This window comes from Homarus americanus, unplaced genomic scaffold (genome assembly GCF_018991925.1).
Source record: "Homarus americanus isolate GMGI-L3 unplaced genomic scaffold, GMGI_Hamer_2.0 scaffold24694, whole genome shotgun sequence".
NCBI lineage: Eukaryota > Metazoa > Arthropoda > Malacostraca > Decapoda > Nephropidae > Homarus > Homarus americanus.
The window spans coordinates 7,503,447-7,528,871 of record NW_024732780.1 but is presented as its reverse complement, the minus strand read 5'-3'; the positions used below and the strand labels follow the sequence as shown (position 1 = coordinate 7,528,871).

Here is a 25,425-nt window from a genome sequence, read left to right as displayed (position 1 = left end):
GAGTGTATAAAGTACCTGGTGAGCGAGAGGGGGAGGTGTAGGAGTGTATAAGTACCTGAGCGAGAGGGGGAGGGGGTAGGAGGTGTATAAAGCACCTGGTGGAGCGAGGGGGGGAGGGGGTGGAGTGTATAAAGTACCTGGTGGAGCGAGAGGGGGAGGGGGGTGAGGAGGTATAAAGTACCTGGGAGCGAGAGGGGGAGGGGGGGAGTGTAGCACCTGGTGGAAGGGGTGGGAGTGTGGCAGTACCAGGAGCGAGAGGGGGAGGGGTGTAGGGTATAAAGTACCTGGAGCGAGAGGGGGAGGGTGGGGAGTGTATAAAGTACCTGGAGCGAGGGGAGGTGTGGGAGTGTATAAAGTACTCTGGAGCGAGGAGAGGGGAGGGGTGGGGGAGGTATAAAGTACCTGGTGGAGCGAGAGGGGGAGGGGTGGGGAGTGTATAAAGGACCTGGGAGCGAGAGGGGGAGGGGGTGTAGGAGTGTATAAAGTACCTGGTGGAGCGAGAGGGGAGGGGTAGGGAGTGTATAGGCACTGGTGGAGCGGGAGAGGGGGAGGGGGAGTGTATAAAGTACCTGGTGGAGGAGAGGGGGAGGGGGTAGGAGGTATAAAGTACCTGGTGGAGCGAGAGGGGAGGTGGGGTGTGGGAGTGTATGTACCTGGTGGAGCGGAGGGGGAGGGGGGTGGAGGTATAAAGTACCTGGTGGAGCGAGAGGGGGAGGGGGTGTAGGAGTGTATAAAGTACCTGGTGGAGCGAGAGGGGGGAGGGGGGTGTAGGAGTATATAAAGTACATCAGTCTGTCTCGCCTGTGTATGCCAAGTGATGCAGAACCCAGCAATGTTGCCATATATTGTAACTCAATTGTCGCGAGAAAGTTTATTTATTATAGTTCTCTATAAAACAAACAGGAAATATATGATGATTATAAGATATATAAGTTAGATAGATGTGATATATAGTAAACATTTTATTCGATTTCCCGATATAGTGATTATAAAGCTGAGGTGAGCAGAGGTGTTGGTAACAGTGTTCTTAATAAACAAAACTAGTGATCGATCTGTGAGTTTCCCGCCCAAACTGTCAGCGGTGTGTACTGGGGCTCACAATTTATAGATATTAAACTGTCAGCTATATTTATTAACTTATAAACTGTCAGATATGTTTATTGAACATTTTGGTGATATAAGCTGTCAAGTACATCTTAGTTACATACAGTGGACAGTGATAATTGTCTTAGTTCTATTGTTATATTCTCCGTTATGTTAAGGTGAATTTCATCGTGTTTTAAGTTTAACAAATTTATTGACAAAGCTTGTAGTACAGTTTGCCTATTGTGAGTAATTCAGTCAGGTCTTGACACTGAGGTGTGTGTTAAGTGAGGCGGGAGCCAGTGATCATCTGGGGTGTTAACTAACTCTCGTGTACGCCCCTACCCCCTCTCTGCTAAATAAAGTCGTGTGTCGTCAGCCAAATAGTATAGTAAAAGTGTCGTCCAGTAGTGAAGGTGCTAAAGACGGGAGCCGATTAAGGGCAGGTACAGTACCCACACCCACTGCTACCAGTGGGTACCTATTTGTGGGCCGCCCACAGCGTAGGTAAATCCGGCCCTGGCTACCAGCTCCAGGGAGTCTACCAACTGCTGTACACACCAATGGTACGCCGTGAGCTGACAGATGGTAACACTGAAAATTTGACAGGTATTAACACCAAGATCTGACCAATACACACGGTTAGTAATCTTATTATGCCGTTGGATTATGTGGCGGATAGTGTGGACCGACTAGTAAACGTTCACACTTTTATGTGAGGCGCCGTGGACCAAGATGGTCACGTGTAGCTGTTTTGTTGTATGGTTACTGTCTTTTGGGTCGTGCACACACACACCGCGAAAAGGTCAACACAAACATCCAAGGGAAATATAATCACAAAATTCGGCCATTTGTCTTGCTGTACTGTACCACGGTGTTCACCACCAGACCCGGGACAGAGAAGCCTTTGTTAACTGCCCAGTGTGTATTATTTTGGTGACGGTCTTATTAATGTTAATCTGTGGTCTTACACTGTTCCCCCGCCAGATTCACCGTGGGGGTGGAACGGACTGGGGTGTTCTTTGTTTACGTTCTTGGATTCACAGCGGATTAATTCATGCGTGACGCCGCGTTCTTATACACAATAACAAATTCCATGACGGAGGTTGGTCCTTGGTCGTCTTAGTGAAGATATAACGTGACTCAGGGGCGTAGAAGACTTGATAGGCGTATATTAGTGTGAATAACAGTAAGCAAGGAGGTTGATGACCGCCACAGCCAACCTTAGGCCTACGCTACACAGGACGCGTGAGTGTGCGAGCCAGCGTTGGTTTCTGTCAACACTCCACCCCCTCCTCTCCCTCTCAAGGTCATAACTACACCCTGGTGGATTATTTTTAAGATACACATATTAGGTGAGTCAACTGAACTGTGAGCCGATCATTTGCGAAGAGGATAAACGTAAAAAGGTGACGGGTGAGTTTCCTTGATGCATGACTTGACGTAGTAATGAGTGACCGTGACCAAGCTGACGACCCAGTCATCGGCTCCTTTATATGTAGCTTAAGTTACATATATATGTAAAGATATGATGTCATGTCATCTTTTCCAGGACTTTCAGGAGACATGTCATCTTTTCCAGGACTTAGCTTTTTCAGGAGACATGTCATCTTTTCCAGGACTTAGCTTTTTCAGGAGACATGTCATCTTTTCCAGGACTTAGCTTTTTCAGGAGTGTTGACCTCGTCCTCTATCTGTGTAACTTATCAGATAACCTAAAGATTCGTTCCAGCTTGTTTCACATTGAGATTAAACATCCAAATGCGTGTTTAATCATCAGGTGACTAAGCTGGGATTAATCATCAGGTAACATAAGCTGGGGTGTTTAATAATCAGGTGACTAAGCTGGGATGGCTAATCATCAGGTAACATAAGCTGGGGTGTTTAATCATCAGGTGACTAAGCTGGGATGGGTAATCATCAGGTAACATAAGCTGGGGTGTTTAATCATCAGGTGACTAAGCTGGGATGGGTAATCATCAGGTAACATAAGCTGGGGTGTTTAATCATCAGGTGACACGCCCGGTATTAACGAGTGATACAGAGTACACACACCGGTATTAACGAGTGATACAGAGTGACACACGCCCGGTATTAACGAGTGATACAGAGTGATATACGCCCGGTATTAACGAGTGATACAGAGTGACACACGCCCGGTATTAACGAGTGATACAGAGTGACACACGCCCGGTATTAACGAGTGATACAGAGGACACACGCCCGTATTAACGAGTGATACAGAGGACACACGCCCGGTATTAACGAGTGATACAGAGTGACACACACCGTAACGAGGCTACAGAGTGACACACGCCCGGTATTAACGAGTGATACAGAGAGACACACGCCCGGTATTACGAGGATACAGAGTGACACACGCCCGGTATTAACGAGTGATACAGAGTGACACACGCCCGGTATTAACGAGTGATACAGAGTGACACACGCCCGGTATTAACGAGTGCTACAGAGTGACACACGCCCGGTATTAACGAGTGATACAGAGTGACACACGCCCGGTTAACGAGGATACAGAGGACACACGCCCGGTTAACGAGTGACAGAACGCACCCGTATTAACGAGTGATACAGAGCACACGCCCGGTATTAACGAGTGATACAGAGTGACACACGCCCGGTATTAACGAGTGCTACAGAGTGACACACGCCCGGTATTAACGAGTGATACAGAGTGACACACCGGTATTAACGAGTGATACAGAGTGACACACGCTCGGTATTAACGAGTGATACAGTATCTTTCACTAATACTCTACTGCAGTTCTAGTATGTGAGGGGAGTTTTTTATCTACATATATACATATTTACCGAGTTATTTATAGTAAGTGTAATCTGGATTTGTGACCCATTGCGGCGCTGTAATCTGTTAAATCAGGCGGGTGTGGGGGCATGATATGGAGGGGTGTGGGGCAAGGATATGGAGGGGTGTGGGGGCATGATAGGGAGGTGTGGGGCATGATATGGAGGGGTGGGGCATGATAGGGAGGGGTGGGGCATGATATGGAGGGGTGTGGGGGCATGATAGGGAGGTGGTGGGGCATGATAGGGAGGTGTGGGGGCATGATATGGAGGGGTGGGGGCATGATAGGAAGGGGGTGAGGATGAGGAGGGAACTACAGACCACAACAAAACTATAAAAAATACAGAGATTTTTAGGGGGGAGACAGGGGAAGGGAGGAGAAGGTGGTAATGTAGAGAGGAAGGAGAGAGAGAGGGGTGGTAGAGAGAGAGTGGGGGTGTGGTAGAGAGAGAGTGGTGTGTAGAGAGAGAGGGGTGGGTAGAGAGAGTGGGGTGTAGAGAGAGAGAGAGTGGTGGTGAGAGAGGGGGGTGTGGTAGAGAGAGAGTGGGGTGTGGTAGAGAGAGAGAGTGGTGTGGGTAGAGAGAGAGAGAGGGGGTGTGGTAGAGAGAGAGAGTAGGAGCAAGAATTAGAAGGGGGTGGAGGGGGGTGGAGACAGACGTCAACATCCTCTGAGGTGTACAGTAAAGGCGTAACCCGCTCGGGGCACACCACTCTATTGTGGCCTTTACTACAGGTGAGCGTACAGGTGGAGGTGTGGTCCCGGGGCCAGGTGAGACACATGTCTTCTTGCCGTTGCTAGGGACCTGTGATGGTGGTGTGGTTGCTAGGGACCTGTGATGGTGGTGTGGTTGCTAGGGACCTGTGATGGTGGTGTGGTTGCTAGGGACCTGTGATGGTGGTGTGGTTGCTAGGGACCTGTGATGGTGGTGTGGTTGCTAGGGACCTGTGATGGTGGTGTGGTTGCTAGGGACCTGTGATGGTGGTGTGGTTACAGACCCGTGATGGTGTGTGGTTGCTAGACCTGTGATGGTGGTGTGGTTGCTAGGGACCTGTGATGGTAGTATTGCTAGGGACCTGTGATGGTGGCAGTGGCTAAGTAGGGACCTGTGATGGTGGTGTGTGGTTGCTAGGACCTGTGATGCAGGTGTGGTTGCTAGGACCTGTAGGGTGGTGTGGCTGCTAGGGACCTGTGATGGTGGTGTGGTTGCTAGGGACCTGTGATGGTGGTGTGGTTGCTAGGGACCTGTGATGGTGGTGTGGTTGCTAGGGACCTGTGATGGTGGTGTGGTTGCTAGGACCTGTGATGGTGGTGTGGTTGCTAGGGACCTGTGATGGTGGTGGTTGCTAGGACCTGTGATGGTGGTGGCTAAGCCAGACCCAGATGGTGTGGTTGTTAGGACCTGTGATGGTGGTGTGGCTGCTAGGGACCCAGGATGGTGGTGTGGTTGCTAGGGACCTGTGGATGGTGGTGTGGTTGCTAGGGACCCGTGATGGTGGTGTGGGGTTGCTAGGGGACCTGTGATGGTGGTGGTTGCTAGGGACCTGTGATGGTGGTGTGTTGCTAGGGGACCTGTGGATGGTGGTGTGGTTGCTAGGACCCAGGATGGTGGTGTGTCGCTAGGGACCTGTGATGGTGTGGTTGCTAGGGACCTGTGATGGTGGTGGCTACAGGACCTGTGGATGGTGGGTTACAGGGGTGTAGGTGGAGAGGGAGGAGAGAGAGAAGGCAGTCACGTGAGGGGAGGAAGAGGGAGTCATGTGGGAGGAAGAGGGAGGTCACGTGGTGGGGGAGGGGTGGAATCAAGGCTTCGACGACCATTTTTGAGAGCAGGAGTAATATACATCTCTCGTGTATGTCAGTATATATGTTGGATGTTTGTGCCTGTGTGTATATTTGGGTGTATGTTGCGTGTGTGTGTAGAGAGATTCTGTGGGGTCAACAAGGGCTCACAGCTCACCTTCCCGTCCCTCCACATATGAAGAGCCCCCCTCCCCTCCCCCTCCCACATGTTAGTGGAGGTCACCGCCCTCCACCCCTCCCACGACCTCCCCGCCCTTTTCTTCATCCCCTCCACCCCTCCCACCCTCTCCACACACAAGGGTTCACATCTTCCACCACCCTCTCCTCCCCCCTCTCTTTCCCTCCACACACACAGAGGTCACCGCCCTTCACACCACACCCTTCATCCCCCCAGCCCCCGCATGGTGTGGCACAAGGTGTGGTGTTGTCACTGAGGAGTCAATACACTGTCCCAGTCTTCTTCTTGTTGATTTTGTATCTGTGTTGTTACTCCACCCCCCCATCCTTCTCTCCCCCACTCCTCCACCCCCCCCTCCCGCAGTAAAGTAACACAAAAGAATAAGCCCATATTCCATTGGCTATTCTCTCTCTCTCTCTCTCTCTCTCTCTCTCTCTCTCTCTCTCTCTCTCTCTCTCTCTCCGGTAAGGTGCTCACTCAACCCTCGAGAGAAAATCTTTTTAAATTCCCTCACATGTATTAAGACTTGACCCAAATACACGTTGACCTGTTCCTCCTCACTGAAGCAGGTCAAGTTAGGTGCACCCCCATGATAAGCGTTTAGTAAGTTATATAAACAACAGCCCTATCATCATAACTACGGTACAATGTTAACAAGAAGAACCAATGAAACTAAACAAAAGATAAAGATGGAAATAAATACAACAAGATAAAGGTGAAGATTAATTAACATGATGTGGTGCAGGTGGTGGTGTGGTGTAGTGTTGATGGTGTAGTGTTGACTGTGTGGTGTGGTGTTGACTGTTTATTGTGTGGTGTGGTGTTGACTGTTTATTGTGTGGTGTGGTGTTGACTGTGTGGTGTGGTGTTGACTGTTTATTGTGTGGTGTTGATGGTGTGGTGTTGACGGTGTTTATTGTGCTGTAGATAAACTTAATAATTATACTGTAGTTCATTGATTTATTGTTTCATCATAATTATATCATCAAGTCTTAAACACATTATAGGAAACTATGAAGAGACAGATGGTGAGCACAGGCGCTACTGTATGAGCTGTATTAAGTGCAAAAAGGTTCCCTAAAGTTAACCCTTGCTCTGGGCCCTAATAAACCATGCCCTGGGCCCTAATAAACCATGCCCTAGGCCCCTTATAAACCCTTGCTCTGGGCCCTAATAAACCATGCCCTGGGCCCTAATAAACCATGCCCTAGGCCCCTTATAAACCCTTGCTCTGGGCCCTAATAAACCATGCCCTGGGCCCCTTATAAACCCTTGCCCTGGGCCCTAATAAACCATGCCCTGGGCCCTAATAAACCATGCCCTGGGCCCCTTATAAACCCTTGCCCTGGGCCCCATTCATCCTTATATTGGGCCCTGTGTGTTGGTTCAGCAGCTAGGTCAGGTCAGTACAGTAATAGTGAGGTCTTCCCCAGGAACCATAACATCCTCAGTGCTCAAGACGGCGACAGAGGCCAGGCGGAGGACTCTTGGACCCTTCAGTCCAACATTTAATGTGGAGAAGCTGCTGAGGGAAGGTCTGCTGAGTGTAAGTACTCTGCTCTACTCTACTCTACTCTACTCTGGTACAAATCACCTCTCTCTCTCTCTCTATCTCCCTCTGGTATTATTTGATTTGTTCCTCAAACATTATAGAAATAGTTTTGTTGTAAATCTCACAAGGTAATCGTGTACAGTAACCAGGTAAAGTTGTTACCATTTTGTATTGAGGAAAGTTATTGGTATCTCCTGAAGAGTAGCTCCCAGCTTAAAGGTAACCACTCTAATGCTAACCTAACCTAACCTCTACAGGTAGCATTAGGGTGAGATAAGCTGGGGCCTAATACTTAGTTATGGAGAACTGTATTAATTATGACAAACAGGTGGAAGATGTTATCGAAGTACAGTACAATATAGTACAGTACAATACACTACAGTACAATACACTACAGTACAATATAGTACAGTACAATACACTACAGTACAATACACTACAGTACAATACACTACAGTACAATACACTACAGTACAATACAGTAACTCTTGTTATTGTCTTACCATCATTGTTGTCTTTGCTTTAGTCATAGTTGTTGATAAATGCTGTACTACTGTAGTGTTGATGTTTTGTGTGCAATGCAGGTTCTGGTAATAATGCCTCACTGAGTTGTTTTGTATTTGATATTTGAGAACACTGGCCAAGTGGATACAGTACTCCAGTCCTGTCCTGAGACTCTGTGGCAGTCATGATCCATCCACCTACACTATAAATGGGTATCTAATTTTACAGTTGAGGAAGTGAAGGCAGTCAAGTACAGTGGTGAGCACATTTCCTGCATGTGTACTAAAGCCTTAATTTACTGTGCTGTATCCACACTGTTCCTCAAAGGCTCTCAAGGTTACAAGACACTTCTGTGTTCAGCAGGAGAGCTAATGTTTTTTTCCTATAGCTGACACTTATCTTTATACAACTTGCTCGTATGTCTTAGTGTATGGAGAGAGAGAACAGTGTATTAAATTAGATAAAACTTAAGAGATATATTACCATATACAGTAGTAGATAGGTACTGGAGAGAGAGGCCTCCATTTTATTCAAGTTAGTTTGGTCAAGTAAATTATTCCAGAGATATAATTCGTGTTTTATAAGTTTCCCTTCATCTGAGGCATAAACCCCACACGCGTCAGACCATCTTTCTTGGCCACCTAGACGGAGAACCTTCAGTTTTAATACCTATGATGAGCCTCACCCGGTAGATGGAAACATTATCTTAACGTCTTTTCTGTCGCTCAGATTCTGCCGGACGACGCCCATAAGATTGTCAGCGGCAAGTTGTTCATCTCTGTGACCCGTGTGAGTGACGGCAAAAACATCCTCCTCTCCCAGTTTGACACACGAGAGGAACTTGTCCAGGTATGGTTACTTGTGGTCGGGTCATAACCACTTTAGTCTAATATATTCCTGAGGATGATGTTAAGTATTAATAGTTGTTAGGATAATATTAACATTATTAATTATAGTTAAAAGAAAGATGGCTACATTATCTGGCATGGTGATGCATTAACCATATAATTTTTGCAAAATTTTAATTATAAATCAAATATATAATGAAGTGCTTTAGATTAACTAACAATTGCTTCCACATCACCCAGTCACAAAATGGATATGAATAAAAAATGAATTACAGTGACCCCTCGTTTAACGAACACCTCGGTTAACGTAATTTCGATTAACGAACTGCCTTCCATAAGGATCTTCAATTCGGTTAACGAAAAAAAATTCGGTTAACGAAGTTCTTACGAACCGACCTCAACATGTTTTCGCTTGCACTGACCGGGCAACCAGCTTTAGTATCAGTCCGCCAATACATTAATCGGTTCTAGGGCTTAAATTCCTTACTATTTTAGTAAATATCAAGAAGTTTATACTATTCAATAATTTTAAAAGTTTAATATTCAATTTTTTAGTCATTTTAACAATTATTGAACATAACTGAAGGTAAAGTGACTAGTTTAATGCGCGGCATCCAGCCTGTTAACACAGCAAACAGGCGTTAGTCTCTCTCTGTTTTCACTGGAGGTAACATCTTGCTTGAGACTCTCTTCATCTAAACGCTTTTTTTCTGTGTTTCCAAGCAAATTATTGGTCATTTTGAAATATATTTTATATAGTGACAATATATAATGCAGTGCAGTGTTGATTTAAAGAAAATAATCTTGAATTACACCAGAGAGCTAAAATTTTATGGGTGAAATGGCACCATGGGGTGACTTCTCTTCCACCCCAATGCCTTCTCTTCTTCCTTCTCCTCCACCCCCATTCTAAATCCCATCATCATCCAGGAGCCTTCTACATACACACCTCAAAGTAAGTGAACTTTTCTACCATTTTTGTTGAATTTAGGAAATTTTCGGTAAGCTGGAACCAATTACCCAAAAACCCATTAAAACAATGGTTTCGGTTAACGAACTTTTCGGTTAACGAACGACCTTCTGGAAGTGATTGAGTTCGTTAACGGAGGGGTCACTGTACACTGCTTCACTGAACATATAATTAATTTTGTTTCTATCTTGTAAATTGACTTATATAGTATGAGGTAAAGTTGTCTTTATTGCTGCTCTCCATTATATTACACAGTTGTTGAGCTTCAGTTATCATGCTCTGGATGTACTATTAATCCCATAAGACTCACTACAGCTGTGTCTTGTTGGTAGGCCATTTTGTGTTCAGCGTTCATACCTGGATTCAGTGGTTGGCTTCCCGTCTCATTCCGCGGAGTTCGTTACATTGATGGGGGGTTCAGCGACAACCTGCCCGTGCTGGACGACAACACCGTCACCGTTAGCCCATTCTGTGGAGAGTCTGACATCTGTCCCAGAGACTCTCACGTCAACTTCATGCAGGTGTAGATCTGCCTCGGGAGACCACAGTGTTCCTCTGCACGCTTCCCTCATGAGCTGTTGCTTCATTTATCACACCATTTCAATATTTTTTCTTACTTGCATGATTCTCAACTTGTTCTTCTGCATCATGTTTAGTTATGCATGAACATGAATACTTGTGACTCTCATTAGTGCTCTCTTCTCATGTTATTGTTGTACTGTATAATATTATGGTCTGTTGATTCATTCTTTATCAAGTGTTGGACTTTTTTCTTGGTAAAACAAAGTGCTTGTTTTATCTGATGTCAACTTATCAAAGTGTAAATGCCATGAAAGATTACTGAACAGGAGTTGTGTAATATGGAATGGTGTAAATAATTTACTAGACTACCAATACAGCATTACAGTATCTGGTAGCTCACCCCCCTACACCTGGTGATGTTATCATCATTGTCTTTGTTGGAAGTCGTATATGAGGAGCTCCAGGTCAGAGGTTGATCACCATGACAAGTATAAAGTGCCAGAAAACAAAGATGATCTGCTGCAAGGCTGTGATGAACACAGTATATAGTAAGAGAAGCCACAGGACAAGAGTCGACCACAACACTGTACTGTGTGTGGTTCACTTACTTCAATACATCATCGGTCTATAGCCTCAACTTCATCATCCATTGTATATTTTCAGCTAATTTTGTTATGCGTCCGTTTAAAGTTACTGCGGAGCTTCACATCATTATCAAAGAAGATACATTATTAATGTTACTTTACTTGTACAGGACTTGCAAATTTATCATCACAAACAACTGTATATTATAAAAAAAAACTAAAGGTGATAAAAAATTGGATGTCCTCTCTCAATTTATGACTATTGTACTGTGACAGTACAGTACAGTACAGTATTATTTTGAAGTTTGTTATGAAGCCACTGTACTGTGCTGTAGTCTGGTGCTGGAGGAAGGGTTTTGTGGGTGAAAATATAAGGAGATAAGAAGGACCATATACAGTACTGTACGGCACTTCTTGCTTGACATACTAGTGGCCATAGAAGCCTTACTGTACAGTGCCGTTCCGTGCTAACAGCACAAATATATAACAAGCTTAAGGGTTGTTATGACGCCTTACCCTTCCACAACCTTGACCTTTCATAAAGTATAATTAGTCTTGGTGACACTCATCATCTTACTTCTCCAGTGCCTCAGCTGAAGCAGGTTATTTAATCAACCATTTTGTATATTCAAGTAAAAACAAATTTTTCCACACACACACGTAAGCATGCATAAAAGCATACAATACAGTTTATGCAGTTACAGTCCATACTTCACTTTAACGACGAATTGGTACCACGAAAATGGCCATTAAGTGAAAATCTTTAATGTGGTGAGTATAGTTTACATGCTAAATGTACCAGCCCTCAAACTCTTTCACCTCCTATAAACTCCACTAAATATTACAACCACTTATTCACACACATTAATACTGCATGTAGAGTTAATAACTAATAATAACTAACCTTTAGACACTCACTGAACTGCTGTCACCCAAGGCAGGGTAGTGGTGTTAATGCCCCCACACTGTGCTGCTTCCCCAGCACCACCACCACCAACTGTTCCTTCAGTCTCTAAGCCAGTGAAGTCTAGTGGTAAATCATCTAACAGATAACGCATAGGTAAATCTTGAACCTTATCATCGTTCAGATATCTGGACGGTCCGTCCCTCGCTAACGATCTTCAAGAGTGAGGTGCTTCCTTGTCTGGAGTACTGTCACCCCGTCCGGTCCCTGAGATATGCTAGGGACTGTCAGTTGATTGAAAATGTCCAAAGGAAGGCCACCAGACTGGTGCCTGAACTACAGCACCTCAGCTACCCCAAGAGATTATAGCGCCTGCAGTTGCCTAGCTTATACTACAGACGGGCAAGGGGTGAGCTAATTGAGTGTTGAGTGTCCTTACCTGGAGCTGGTGGACGCTCGCCCCACACGGGGTTGAAGAAGCCACAAGTCCAGAAAACTGTGAGGGGTGACTTTTTTGGAGTAAGAGTTGTGAACTCTTGGAACAATCTGCCAGAGTGTGTTGTGACGGCACCGAGTGTGAGCAGTTTCAAGACCAGACTTGACAAGCACTGGAGCAGGTTCAGATACATTCAGGAGCCAGTTCATGCCCAGTTCTTACCAACAGTGTGTAACAGAGACGTGACTGATCGCCCAAGCGGCTAACGAGCCGATCAGTGGTGAAGAGGATAAAAGTAAAAAAACAGTGCCGTCATCTCCTTCTTGAATGTGGACTCTTGCTGAAGCAGTAGCAGCAAGTTACACAACACTGTCACAGATAAGTGAGTAGGTTACACCAGTTCACACGCTATGATCAAAATAAACAGCTCCGCTCGCTGACATCATCAAGATGGCAGACCAGAATGACTATCAACTTGCACTACTGATCGTTATTGTGTTGAAATGTATCGATAATGTGTTGAGGTGTTGCATTTTATTATTGTGATGAATCGTTAATGTGAAACTCGTTCAAGTGACGTACAGTATGTACAGTATATTTACTCATACCTTTGATTTTACTCACACTCGAATGTACACTGCACATGTACCTACATGTGCACCAAGGGTCCTTCACACAGTCATATGGTGTGTACAGTACAGGTAAGAGAGCTTCCTGTGTGTCAGTGGGAACTTGTTCATACAGGCTGTGCTGTGCTCGTGTTTCATCCCTGGGTTCAGTGGGTGGCTTCCCCCAGCCTTCAGAGGGGTGCGTTACCTGGATGGTGTATGCAGCAATAATCTGCCACAACTTGACGATCTCACCGTCTCTGTCAGCCCTTTTGCTGGCCATGCAGACATCTGCCCCAGAGACCGCCAGGATATTTCTTACTCGGTACAGTACAGTCGTTCGGGCTGCTCGCAGCATCTGTGTAGAGTTAAAGTAGAAGTACAGTATCTTAGACTAAGTCAGTTGATGGTAAATTTTTAAGTGTTCATCTTGGCAGTGTTGTACTATACTTTGCTTACTTAGGTAGTTGACTCTTGTGTTGTAAGTCAGTAAATAACTTGGTGCAGTATAGTAGTTGTAAGCAACCCGCTGATCAGGGAATGCCGTACAGTGCGTGTATTTCTCTTAGGTTTTATTTATTGATTATTTGTTTAGTAGTGATGGTCATCCTCCATGGTCTAATGTTAGTACAGGAGGACAGCTGCCATGTTTGGTAGGATAACACCCATCTCATGTGTCCTGGGCTCGAGACTGACACCAGAAGACAGTGGTGAGAGATACACATATTACAGCCTTAGTTCTTGTGGTGTGTAAGTGAAAAGTTCATAGACCACCACAAAACTTACATTATGGTCACAATCTCGTGTTAGGGCTAATCATTTCCAGTTTGTTGGGAATAATTTGTGTAAAACAATAAACTGGATGAACAGTTGTAAGAGTCTTCTTAGTTAAGGCACTACACTGGGGTGATGTGTATCATTATACTGTACTGTTAACCATACTACTGTATATCACCTATCACCTGCTGTATTACCTCCACAAAGATTTAACATCCCGAGAAAAGGTGCAAACAGAGTGACTAAGATGATTCCAGAACTACTGTACTGTATGTCATCTCAATTATACGAGTATATCTAAGCAGACTGAGGGCCTTAGGACTAACAACCCTTCAGACAAGGCATAATACGGCAGATCTCACCGAAGCGTTAAAAATCCTGAGAGGGATGGAAAATGTGAACCCGGGACATTTCTCTGTAGTGTCACGCACCACCAGCACGAGAGGACATAACTACAAGGTCACAAAGATGTCATGCAGAATGAACACAGTAACAGGAAATATTTTATCACAAAGAGGCTGGTAGACCTATGGTTTGGTCTACCAGCCCAAGCTGTATAATTGGGAATAGTATTGGGCTTTAAAGTAGCCCTTGACAAAATTATGAACAATGGAAGGATCCTACACTGACCACTGACATGGCCGTCTCTAGTGGGTGACCATTAGGTAAATAAGGAAACAAATATTGGTGACAGTGATTGAGACTGTGTACTGTAAGTGTACCATTAAAGTGTGAACTGGGCTACAAACATCACCTGTGCTGTGCTGTACTGTACTATACTGTACTTAATGTTCTTTACCTTGGAGAACATGACTTTAAATGAACATTTTCTGTCTATCTGGGTATCATCATCAGTTCTGTTGACTTTGTGTGAACAGTGTAGTGTACTGAGCAGTGTATACAGTGTACTGAGCAGTGTATACAGTATACTGAGCAGTGTATACAGTATACTGAGCAGTGTATACAGAATACTGAACAGTGTATACAGAATACTGAACAGTGTACAGTATACTGAGCAGTGTACAGTATACTGAACAGTGTATACAGAATACTGAACAGTGTATACAGAATACTGAATAGTGTACAGTATACTGAGCAGTGTATACAGAATACTGAACAGTGTATACAGAATACTGAACAGTGTACAGTATACTGAGCAGTGTATACGGTATACTGAACAGTGTATACAGTATACTGAACAGTGTACAGTATACTGAGCAGTGTACAGTATACTGAACAGTGTATACAGTATACTGAACAGTGTATACAGTATATTGAACAATGTATACAGTATTTTTTGCCTATACAGTACAGTACTGGTAATAGGGGCTGATGGGTGAGGGGGGGGGTGAAGTGATCTTCAATATGATAAAACAAAATTTATTGGCCGCTGAAACATTACACCGGGATGTTGTTTAACTCACTGTTGAGGTTATTATGTAGTGAGTTGAGTCAGCAACTGTACTCTAATATAAGGGGATGTGTCAGCAGCTGTACTCTAATATAAGGGGATGTGTCAGCAACTGTACTCTAATATAAGGGGATGTGTCAGCAGCTGTACTCTAATATAAGGGGATGTGTCAGCAGCTGTACTCTAATATAAGGGGATGTGTCAGCAGCTGTACTCTAATATAAGGGGACTCTAATATAAGGGGATGTGTCAGCAGCTGTACTCTAATATAAGGGGATGTGTCAGCAGCTGTACTCTAATATAAGGGGATGTGTCAGCAGCTGTACTCTAATATAAAGGGATGTGTCAGCAGCTGTACTCTAATATAAGGGGATGTGTCAGCAGCTGTACTCTAATATAAAGGGATGTGTCAGCAGCTGTACTGTAATATAAAGGGATGTGTCAGCAGCTGTACTGTAATATAAAATGTAGACATCACAATTGACTGGGAGAACCATGACAGGCCCTACTGTGTTCAGCGTTCATCCCCGGGTTCAGTGGCTGGCTGTGTCCTAAGGTGAAGGGAGTGAGGTATATTGACGGAGGCTTCACTAACAACCTTCCCGAGGTGGACGAAAACACCTTCACTGTCACGCCGTTCTGTGGTGAAGCGGACATCTGCCCTAAAGACAGTACGGCCGGCTTGATCACGGTACACGATACATTATTACTTGTGTACCAGTTACCAGTGTGGGATATTGTGTACCAGTGTGGGATATTGTGTACCAGTGTGGGATATTGTGTACCAGTTACCAGTGTGGGATATTGTGTACCAGTGTGGGATATTGTGTACCAGTTACCAGTGTGGGATATTGTGTACCAGTTACCAGTGTGGGATATTGTGTACCAGTGTGGGATATTGTGTACCAGTACCAGTGTGGGATATGTGTGTACCAGTGTGGGATATTGTGTACCAGTGTGGGATATTGTGTACCAGTTACCAGTGTGGGATATTGTGTACCAGTGTGGGATATTGTGTACCAGTTACCAGTGTGGGATATTGTGTACCAGTTACCAGTGTGGGATATTGTGTACCAGTGTGGGATATTGTGTACCAGTGTGGGATATTGTGTACCAGTGTGGGATGTGTGTACCAGTTACCAGTGTGGATGTGTGTGTATAGTGTGGGATATTGTACCAGTTACCAGTGTGGGATATTGTGTACCAGTTACCAGTGTGGGATATTGTGTACCAGTTACCAGTGTGGGATATTGTGTACCAGTTACCAGTGTGGGATATTGTGTACCAGTTACCAGTGTGGGATATTGTGTACCAGTTACCAGTGTGGGATATTGTGTACCAGTGTGGGATATTGTGTACAGTTACCAGTGTGGGATATTGTGTACCAGTTACCAGTGTGGGATATTGTGTACCAGTTACCAGTGTGGGATATTGTGTACCAGTTACCAGTGTGTGTACCAGTTACCAGTGTGGGATATTGTACCAGTTACCAGTGTGGGATATTTTGTACCAGTTACCAGTGTGGGATATTGTGTACCAGTTACCAGTGTGGGATATTGTGTACCAGTTACCAGTGTGGGATATTGTGTACCAGTTACCAGTGTGGGATATTATAATAATAATTATAATAATTAACGGTTTATTGAAAGAGCTTGGCAGCCAGAAGGCTGAAAATATACAGTTACATATTTGGGGAATGGGTTTCGAATTACAAATAATATACAAGTAACATAAGTGATACAAATAAGATATATAATAACTAGATGGGGAAAAGCTCAAACTACAGTGCATTTCAACATAGTGACAGTGCAAGTAGTGTTTACTGGGAGTGAATACACTGGTTTATTACAAGTTATTGATAATTTTTACAATGGTTGGGACTGGGCTGTTCTTATAGCGATCAGTTCGTGCACTTATGGGCTGGATGCGGTTGTGGTGTCGAACAGCAATTCTCGGGCTAGGGATCTCAGGTGGTAGTAGGAGCGGTGATGGTGTAGAAGCTTCTTCACCAAATTTGCAGAGGAGGTCGTGGTGATGGTCAGTGAGAGTCGAGAGGGTCAGTGTGTTGAGCGCTTCTTGATATGTGGAGTAGGAAGGGGAGAGAATAATCTTGCATGCCCTTTTTTGCACTTTTTCTAGGTGTTTACGTTGTGTGGCATTTAGGGAGGAAGACCAGGTGGGGGAGGCATAGGTGAGCTTGGGAAGTATGAATGTTGTGTAAACACTGAGGAGCTCGGGTGCAAGAACTCCGAGGGACTTGAGTCGGCGGAGGAGGTGGAGACGGAAACTGGAGAATTTGATAACTTCACTGACGTTTGGTTTCCAATTTAGTTTGTTGTCTATGGTGATGCCGAGGAGCTTCGTGGAATCTACAACTTGGAGTGTGTTCGGACCTAAAGTAATGGAAGGAGGTGGGACAATGTCGGAGGAGAGGTTGATGTGCATAACCATGGTCTTGGTATGGTTGATGGTGACATGGTTGTTGGTGGCCCAGTTTTGGAGACTGTTCAATAAATCCTGAAGGGCGGTATAGTTGGGAGCAGAATTGTTGACGCGGATCCCAATGTTGGAGTCGTCGACATATTTCCAGCGAGCAGGGGTTTCTCTTAGGGTATCATTGATGAGCATAAGGAAGCAGAGTGGTCCCATCTTGGTGCCTTGGGGGACGCCACAGGTGAGTGACTGAAAGGTGGAGACAGCCCCTCGGAAGCGTACAGTTCTTGTGTACCAGTGTGGGATATTGTGTACCAGTTACCAGTGTGGGATGTTGTGTACCAGTGTGGGATATTGTGTGCCAGTGTGGGATATTGTGTACCAGTTACTAGTGTGGGATATTGTATACCAGTTACCAGTGTGGGATGTTGTGTACCAGTGTGGGATATTGTGTGCCAGTGTGGGATATTGTGTACCAGTTACCAGTGTGGGATCACTCATGTTGGCTGTGTTCACATACATTATGGTGTGTCCTATCTTAAACACATTTGGTCACAAGATTTATGGGAGGTTGGTTTATCTGTCTTGGTTCATAATTAATGCTATTTATAAGTGTCACCTACTTCACTGCCTCTCGCATTACATTATTCACTTGTTTGTTTGTCTATGTAATGTTTAGTTCAGCTGTAAGTCTGAAATGTTTCTTTATTTTAACTGTACTGCATGTGTCCGTTTGTGTGTCCGTATTAAAGTGGTGTGAGGAGGGAGGTGTCTCTTGTGTACAGAACTCCGTCAACGTTATCTGTCCATACTGCACAGACCTGCGACTCGGCTGTCTTGCCTCAGCTGTCGGGGCCCCTTGTTTTACTACTTTTCCGCTAAACTTTAAATCTCTGCTGTCTATAAAGTGCTTAGTCTCTGCTGCGTGTGTGTGAGTTTCTCGTCACAGCCGCTTCTGTATGTCACCTTTGTCCTAGTTCTGTGAGGTGCTACGGGCCACAAGGAGACGAATGACAAAGGTACAAAACTCAGTTAAAGATTACACTACAGTACAGTAAACACCTCTCAGGCTGCTGTGTCATTTGTCTTCTTTATTATAAGGCAATGCTTGAGTAACATCTTCTGTTTGTATTAATTATTGTTATATAGCTTACTGTACTGTATACGTTACTGCTTCTCATCTTGTTATCATGAGCAGTAAACCTTGTATATAGATGAAGGTCTTTATCTCTGACTGTACTGTACTTTATTATGTTTCTCTGTCATGTTATCAACGTTGGCTGTAGTTGAGCAAGATAAAATTTATGTGTTGAGTCTTGTGTGTTGAGCAGTACAGTTTATATAAGAAGGAACTTTTGACTATTTTGCATTAACTCCTCCTTGTATGTATTCTACCTTACTTAGTAACATTGACTAACTTAGTAATTCAAGCTTTGTAAACTATGATGTTTTTTATTAAAGTTATTGAATAGAAATAAAATTTTAGTCTTTAATGATATAAAGATAAATTACCACTTGCATATTAATGAATGATTGTATTAGGAATTACTGTACTATATAGTTTGTGCTAACGGGACCAAATATGTGGTGTGTACAGATCAACCTGGCCAACACCAGCATTGAGCTCAGTAAGGAGAACTTGTACCGGTTTGCCCGCATATTGTTTCCCCCGCCGCCCCAAGTCCTCAACAAGATGTGTCAACAAGGTTTTAACGACGCCCTCGACTTTCTCCAGAGAAACAACTTGATCAACTGCACGAGATGTCTGGCTGTTAGTTCTAAATTTAACATAACGGTAAGTTTTAACCTCTGTAGCTTGTGATTTGTTTGTGTTCAGAAAATGTTTGGGATCAACTTAAGATTAGTTCCCCAGCTTGTTTCACCTGATGATTGATCATCCTAATACTGTACTATCTGGGGGGTTAGGTCAAGTCAGGTTAGATTGTTAGGTTACCATTACGGTGGTTAATCTTCAGGTGAAACAAGCTTGGCCTGTGGGCTAATCTTGAGGTGATCAGTGTTAGTGATAGATTGCATAAAATGATATTCTTGTACCTTAAAGGAAAATTTCACTATATATTGTTCCATGTTAAGGGTCGAGTGTCTTTACTGTATGTGTGGCTTATCCACACAGACACCACTGTAGGTCACTTCAGTTGTTGAGGGTGTACTGACACCCCATCTACCGGTGACATCACTGGTCTGTCTTACAAACTTTCAGTTAATGAGGGACAAAATATATTATTGTGTTATGTAAATGACAAAAATAATAAGAGTTACCGGTAGTCACTAGATAGAATGAAACAGTATGTAAAGTAGAGTGGTGACAACATTAACAAAGGTTCACCTTACAGGAAGCAGAGAGTCACTCCATGGAGATGGATGAGTTGGGTTGTCTTGACTGCTGTAAACATGGAAAGGTAACTAATTATCTTTATCACTAAAGAAAAACTAAGATGAAAATATTGTATGTTCACCATCGTCTGAGTGTTTGTAAATCTTTGAGTCTTAACTTAACTCTGTTATGAAGCAGAGCTCTGGGGTGAGGACCAGTGCAGTATGGGTGGGTGATAACACAGCTGTGTACCACCAACACTTACTTAGTTTTGAGTGTCACGCAGTTAACCTCCAGCTGTACTAACTCAACAGTACAGTACAGTATGAGACTAAGAGCTGTACTAATACACACACAGGAGGCCATCATAGACCAACTCCCAGAGGCTGTTGGATGTATTCTACAAGATGCCATCAACAACGCCAACCAAGGCCTCATGAACTGGGTCTTCAAACACAAGTCTATGAAGCTTTTGTCCATACTGACACTACCTTATGTGTTGCCCATTGATGTTGCCTATGCTGCCTTCCTCAAGTGAGTCACTCTCTCTCTCTCTGTCTTTATCTGTGTCCATATTATCACCACTTTTTTGTTTTGTTTTCTTGAAGTGGACATTATATGTGTAAACATTTATGGTTATTTATATATCTGATATATCAATTTATTAGTAAAAAATAATGTGATAATTTTTGAAGTAAATATATGTGAGTGATTGTACAGGTAGTGTTGTGTTGTGATATAGTGTGTTTTGTCACCTTGTATAGACTGAAGAAGTATGAGTACTGTTGTGCTGTCCACCATCCGCCAGTACTGTACTGTATAGTGTTCCTGGGAGCTGAGGTCAGAACCTTTCATGAACTGTACTCTACTTAGATATGTAGTCACCACTGAGACACTACATCAGTTTTTGTGCACATTTATGATTCACTCTTTATTATCCTTTATAATTAAAGTTTTTTGTTCTTGTTTTTTTCATAGTCTGCACAGAGTAACTCATGTACTTACACACACATGCATGTCCACACCCTTCCTCACATACTTACAGTAAGTTAACATTGTACTGTACAGTATTCCCCAGACAAGTGTTTTCCTCCTTCCCTTTAAGATACTCAAAACCTCTCCCACATTGCTATATGTTGACACCATTATGTACTGTATGACAGTACACTACTGAAGCTTTTGTACTGGTACTTGTAATGTGTAAAACAGTGTTTACAGTAAAGTATATTTGTATGATGGGTCAATATGAGATTTATCTTAACTTTTGGTTTATTAACTACAACAGTGGTGTACCTATATAGTATTTACCTTATTTGTTCTCTTGGTTTATAATGACAGAAACTACTTGTATTAGTAATGTTTAGCCAAGTAAGTAAAGGTAAGGTTTGTGATGAAGTTGTTGGTGTGACAACTAGAGCAGGGATTGTTATGTGAGCTGTTACCTCACAGAGTCATGGATGGTGGTTGTTAAGTGGGTTATTATCTCACAGGTTCATGGGTTCAGCGCCAACAACCCATGACATCAAGAACTTGGCTGGACAGATGATCACCCTGGTCCAGGCAATGATCCGCTCCTCCTCACAGTCGACTCTGCACCACCAGCATCACCATGACAGCAAGTTCTCCTGCCAGCTGGCCATCACACAGTTCTCAGGTGGGGAATAATGACAGTGTTTCCACCTGTGTATAAATGTGGGGGGTTTTCTTGTGGCAATGAAAGGAGAAATGAATGTGTTAGGAAGGTGTATGTAAGTATTGGTGTAAATTAACAATGTGTTGGGAAGGTGTATGTAAGTATTGGTGTAAATTAACAATGTGTTGGGAAGGTGTATGTAAGTATTGGTGTAAATTAACAATGTGTTGGGAAGGTGTATGTAAGTATTGGTGTAAATTAACAATGTGTTAGGAAGGTGTATGTAAGTATTGGTGTAAATTAACAATGTGTTAGGAAGGTGTATGTAAGTATTGGTGTAAATTAACAATGTGTTAGGAAGGTGTATATAAGTATTGGTGTAAATTAACAATGTGTTGGGAAGGTGTATGTAAGTATTGGTGTAGAAATTAACAATGTGTTAGGAAGGTGTATGTAAGTATTGAGGTGTAGGTGTAAGTATTGGTGTAAATTAACAATGTGTTGGGAAGGTGTATGTAAGTATTGGTGTAAATTAACAATGTGTTAGGAAGTGTATGTAAGTGTGGTGTAGGTAACATGTGTTAGGAAGGTGTATGTAAGTATTGGTGTAAATTAACAATGTGTTGGGAAGGTGTATGTAAGTATTGGTGTAAATTAACAATGTGTTAGGAAGGTGTATGTAAGTATTGGTGTAAATTAACAATGTGTTAGGAAGGTGTATGTAAGTATTGGTGTAAATTAACAATGTGTTAGGAAGGTGTATGTAAGTATTGGTGTAAATTAACAATGTGTTGGGAAGGTGTATGTAAGTATTGGTGTAAATTAACAATGTGTTAGGAAGGTGTATGTAAGTATTGGTGTAAATTAACAATGTGTTGGGAAGGTGTATGTAAGTATTGGTGTAAATTAACAATGTGTTGGGAAGGTGTATGTAAGTATTGGTGTAAATTAACAATGTGTTAGGAAGGTGTATGTAAGTGATTGTGAAATTAACAATGTGTTGGGAAGGTGTATATAGTATTGGTGTAAATTAACAATGTGTTAGGAAGGTGTGTATGTAAGTATTGGTGTAAATTAACAATGTGTTAGGAAGGTGTATGTAAGTATTGGTGTAAATTAACAATGTGTTGGGAAGGTGTATGTAAGTATTGGTGTAAATTAACAATGTGTTGGGAAGGTGTATGTAAGTATTAGGTGTAAATTAACAATGTGTTAGGAAGGTGTATGTGGTATTAATTAACAATGTGTTGGAAGGTGTATATAAGTATTGGTGTAAATTAACAATGTGTTGGGAAAGGTGTATGTAAAGTATTGGTGTAAATTAACAATGTGTTAGGAAGGTGTATGTAAGTATTGGTGTAAATTAACAATGTGTTGGGAAGGTGTATGTAAGTATTGGTGTAAATTAACAATGTGTTAGGAAGGTGTATGTAAGTATTGGTGTAAATTAACAATGTGTTGGGAAGGTGTATGTAAGTATTGGTGTAAATTAACAATGTGTTAGGAAGGTGTATGTAAGTATTGGTGTAAATTAACAATGTGTTAGGAAGGTGTATGTAAGTATTGGTGTAAATTAACAATGTGTTAGGAAGGTGTATGTAAGTATTGGTGTAAATTAACAGTGCCGACAGCGACATACTCAGTAGATTGTCGTGTGATATATATTTTTAAGCAACATTTCACGATATTAACATACTGTATATTTACGTGACCCGCGTCCAGAAATTCTCTCAAAAGCTTCGGGAAAGGCTGCCAGGAAGGCCGGCAGAATTCAGAAGTCCTCATTTTGGTGCAACAAGAAAAGGAAAGGCAGGAAGAAAGAAGTGTATAACAATTATATGTTGAAGGAGCTGAAGCAAAGTCACAGTGTGTCCTCCAAGACTATGGTCATTATCAGCTCCTGCATCAAGACTATTGTTGAGAATATTGTTACTCTTACCAGAGCTACTCCCCCACCACAGCCTGGGAGCTACAGCCTCTTAATGCCTGGTCACCTCACCTCACATGCAGTCCCCAAGGCCAACTCCTCTGGTTAAAGAGCAATAAATACATTTCCTTCTCATTTTAGGAAGATTTTAAAGTGTACTTATCAATGCTGTGATAAACCTGGACCTGTACAGTACCTCCCCTCGCCTCTAGAACCCAACTGATGAGCTCTTCCTCCTTTTGCTCGTTACCTTCAGTCTGTGTGGTGCAGTAGTAGAGACTGTACAGTACAGTACAGTATTTGTGTGTAACTGTACTCACGGACTGTTTCAAACACACTCACTGGGTCGACCGAGGAGCCACATCTGCTCCTTTACTCCTTAAGGTCCTATGTTTATCAGGACAAATTAACTAAAGTTGTGAACAAAATAGTTGTGTTCATCATGTGCTGGTAACACGTACAGCATTGTGGATGTGTTCTCACTACTGTATACCAAAGATTTTATTCTCTAAATATTTAATATAGTACATTTGTGTCTTAGGGTTATCTTGTATAACCTCAGAATCATCTCAACTTTTATTAGATATATAATGTGTTATATTACAGGTGACTCATATATAGACTATTTTTATAGGTTTATTGGGCAGATTTTGTAATACTACGAGTGACTCTTTACTTTATTCCCCTGTATAGAGTACAGTACAGTACAGTACAGTACAGTAGAAGGGAAGAACAGAGTACTGTACAGTATCTCCCCTAATACTTGATCTGTCTTAGTGAAGAGTGTCATTCAGTGATACACAGATGCCTTGTAGCACTCAATAAACAAAGAGAAGAACTTAGTTTTGATTGACCCCCATAAAGGTTATTATTAGATGAAGAGCAGCAGACAGACTCATGCACGCACACACACACACACACACACACACACCTGTGGCACATATTCAGAAAATATATTAAGTCTCCATATATGCAGGCAGTCTTATTGCCCCACCCCCCTCTAGACCTACAGTACCCCCAGAAGGGCGGCCGTCACCTCACATTTCATGTTTGATGACAGAGGCCAAACCCACAGAAGCTGTTAATTGCAGATATGGACTGACAGCTTAAGAAAGATATCATGGTACATTATAGGAAGGATAACATGTAAATAGTACAGTACAATACAATACAGTACAGTACAATTCTGTACAGTACAATTCAGTACAGTACAATTCAGTACAGTACAATACAATACAGTGCAGTACAGTACATGATTCCGTTGAAGTGCAAGTCACTTGTTAAAGTGATGAGCTGGTAGATTGTTACTGTACAATGTACTGTATACTGCAAGTGAGTGAGTCAGTGTGAGTTGTGGAGGCCTTATGATGACATTGAAACAACATAAAGTTTATCAGATTGATTATTTAGACGTTTGTAAAAGATTTACAGTACATGTTGTTATGTTCCTGGCCAGACAGACTCATCCTTTAATGGGTATATTATGTGCTTATATTTTAGAAAGGAAAATTAATAATTAGAAGGTGTAAGAAAAAAGGGAACTGAAATATTTTATGACCTTTTGTTCTGTAGATAATTAGTTTGTACAGACCCACAACATGGTCGACCTCTTAATATAATGTAGCTGCCTTGGTGATCACTGGCAGTTGTTGATGAGTGGATAACATGATTGTAAAGAAGTTTTTATTTTACAGGTCAAGTGGAGATGCAACACCTCCAGAACCGTCACAACTTTGACTTTACTCTTGATCTGGACGACCTGTAAGTCACCTGCCTCTACCTCTTACTGGACCATAATAATAATGATTATTGTTGCACATGTTGCCAAGGAGATGCACAATACTGTACAGCACAACTGAGACATAGTAACTCCAGCTTTACACAAACAAATGGTGTTTGTTCACATTGTACAAAATAAAAGTACAGTACTGTACATAATTTATAAAGGGCTTAAGTTGTGTTTTACATGTAGGATGTATGCTATGAAGAATATCTGTTGTTTTTAACATTATCAAATTGTATTAATTATTCTGCAGTTGAAGATGATGGTGATAACAATCTGGATCATCTAAACATTACACACCCCAGTTTATTT

At 42.7% G+C, this 25,425-nt stretch overlaps 1 protein-coding gene across 3 annotated transcripts in view; it reads left to right on the top strand.

Annotated features, from left to right (window-relative positions):
* Positions 1 to 25,425, top strand: part of LOC121869028 (1-acylglycerol-3-phosphate O-acyltransferase Pnpla3-like) — a 44,878-nt gene that overhangs the window by 12,535 nt on the left and 6,918 nt on the right. Inside the window, exons 2-9 of one of the 3 annotated variants that reach the window (XM_042370106.1) lie at positions 7,320 to 7,432; positions 8,672 to 8,791; positions 15,505 to 15,693; positions 19,033 to 19,230; positions 19,790 to 19,855; positions 20,129 to 20,304; positions 21,261 to 21,424; positions 25,025 to 25,091. In XM_042370106.1, the coding sequence (XP_042226040.1) occupies positions 7,320 to 7,432; positions 8,672 to 8,791; positions 15,505 to 15,693; positions 19,033 to 19,230; positions 19,790 to 19,855; positions 20,129 to 20,304; positions 21,261 to 21,424; positions 25,025 to 25,091 (1,093 nt within the window). Of the gene's footprint in view, positions 1 to 7,319; positions 7,433 to 8,671; positions 8,792 to 10,092; positions 10,282 to 15,504; positions 15,694 to 19,032; positions 19,231 to 19,789; positions 19,856 to 20,128; positions 20,305 to 21,260; positions 21,425 to 25,024; positions 25,092 to 25,425 lie in introns of all 3 variants that reach the window. The other 2 variants (XM_042370105.1, XM_042370107.1) reach the window with 2 other exon arrangements.